The 1,745-nt window shown below is 49.6% G+C and overlaps 1 protein-coding gene across 1 annotated transcript in view; it reads left to right on the forward strand.

Moving 5' to 3' along the window:
• LOC102247758 (integrin alpha-1-like) overlaps window positions 1-1,745 on the forward strand; it is a 16,758-nt gene that overhangs the window by 14,017 nt on the left and 996 nt on the right. Inside the window, exons 3-4 of the mRNA XM_014544895.1 lie at window positions 724-812; window positions 1,170-1,281. Of these exons, the coding sequence (XP_014400381.1) occupies window positions 765-812; window positions 1,170-1,281 (160 nt within the window). The 5' untranslated portion in view covers window positions 724-764. The remainder of the gene's footprint in view (window positions 1-723; window positions 813-1,169; window positions 1,282-1,745) is intronic.

Below are 1,745 nucleotides of genomic sequence, written 5' to 3' on the forward strand. Positions count from 1 at the left end.
GCTCTAGTTTGATAGTCTGTTCAAGGCTGCTCTGCCTCTGTATCTATTTTTGTTCGTCAGTTTATAATGGTCTTTATTATCCATAAATGAGTGAGATCATGTGGTATTTTTCTTTCATTGTCTTGCCAATTTTTTTGCCAGTCGGCGTGTTTTAGGACCCAACCTTCCTACTTGCAATGCCAAAGGTAGTTCCTTCGTTGTGTCCTTTTTTAAATCCAAACTTCCCGACCCCGGCTCTAATCCTGCTATAGTTTCCTCTGAAACCTCCTGATGTCCCCGGGAGGCTAAGACGAATGGTCAGAAAGTTTGTATTTGAGTTTTCTCTCCTGGTCTGCTCGCCTGTGTCCTTCTTCTTGCCAGAAACGCCATGTCTCATCAACTAGCCACGTGTCACATGTGGACATAACATGTCAGAAAAGTGTGAGAGTTACATCGTGTCCGCAGTGTCAGGAGGCCGACATTTTCCTCTGTTTGAATTAGCCACACTCTGTGAGAGGCAGTCCCACGTCTGTGGCCTCTGCGCTCTGCGTCCTTTCATAGTTCAGCAGAACTATTGGGGACGATGGTCCAGCACAGCTTCTGGGACGGGAGCCATGTCCGGAGCCTTCGCGCGCTCCCCGGGTTCCTGGGAGACGGGTCAGCTGGACGAAGAGGAGCCTGTGCTGCGATGAGCGCGCGGCACAGAGGATGTTTTAACGAGACAAACGTCTGTTCTGTTTCCAGTCAACACATCGATTCCCAACGTCACGGAGGTGAAGGAGAACATGACCTTCGGAGCCACGTTGGTCACCAACCCGAAGGGGGGGTTCCTGGTAAGAGAGCCCGGCGTGATGCTCGCCCAGTGATGGCGAACCTATGACACGCGTGTCGGAGGTGACACGCGAACTCATTTTTTGGGTTGATTTTTCTTTGTTAAATGGCATTTAAATATATAAAATAAATATCAAAAATGTAAGTCTTTGTTTTACTATGGTTGCAAAGATCAAAAAATTTCTCTATGTGACACGGCACCAGAGTGAAGTTAGGGTTTTTCAAAATGCTGACACGCTGAGCTCAGAAGGTTCGCCATCACTGTAGCTAGTCCCTGGCCTGGGAAGGCTGCCGCGGTCCAGTCACGTCAACGCGGCAGTGTGTAACCTTATGCTTTCTCACCGTTTCATGTTCCCAAGGCGTGCGGGCCCCTCTACGCCTACCGATGCGGCCACCTGCACTACACGACCGGCATCTGCTCTGACGTCAGCCCCTCGTTCCAGGTGGTGAACTCCATCGCCCCTGTGCAAGGTACAGGCGGGCGCCTGCTCTCTGGTGTCTGACAACCCGGGCTGAACGAGACAGTGTGCGCGCAGGAGCGGGCCTCAGAGCCTGAGCTGTCTGCTCCGCTACCAGCATGACCAAGTTAGGGAAAGGTTGGCTCTGCCCACAGACATCCAAACCTCACGGCTATTTTGGGAACTGATATTAGTGTAAACAACCCTCCACAGAATGGTGCTTAAACACCCCGGCGGGAGCTGTCAGGTTGGTTTATGTAAAGGGTGAGCCTGTTGGAGGCTGGTGGCCTCGTGTGAAACATGCCCAGAATGAGAGCTGTCCTAAAGGGTGTCCCAAAATTCACGCAAGATTTGAATTTTGTGTGAGCATTAACAACAACAACAACAAAAAATAAAAGCCTAATTTTATTTGGTTTATTGAATCAGATTCTAATATCTGTTGCCCTTTGATTTCAATCCCTTCAATTTGATAAGCAT

Source organism: Myotis brandtii, unplaced genomic scaffold (genome assembly GCF_000412655.1).
Source record: "Myotis brandtii unplaced genomic scaffold, ASM41265v1 scaffold384, whole genome shotgun sequence".
NCBI classification, from domain to species: Eukaryota; Metazoa; Chordata; class Mammalia; order Chiroptera; family Vespertilionidae; genus Myotis; species Myotis brandtii.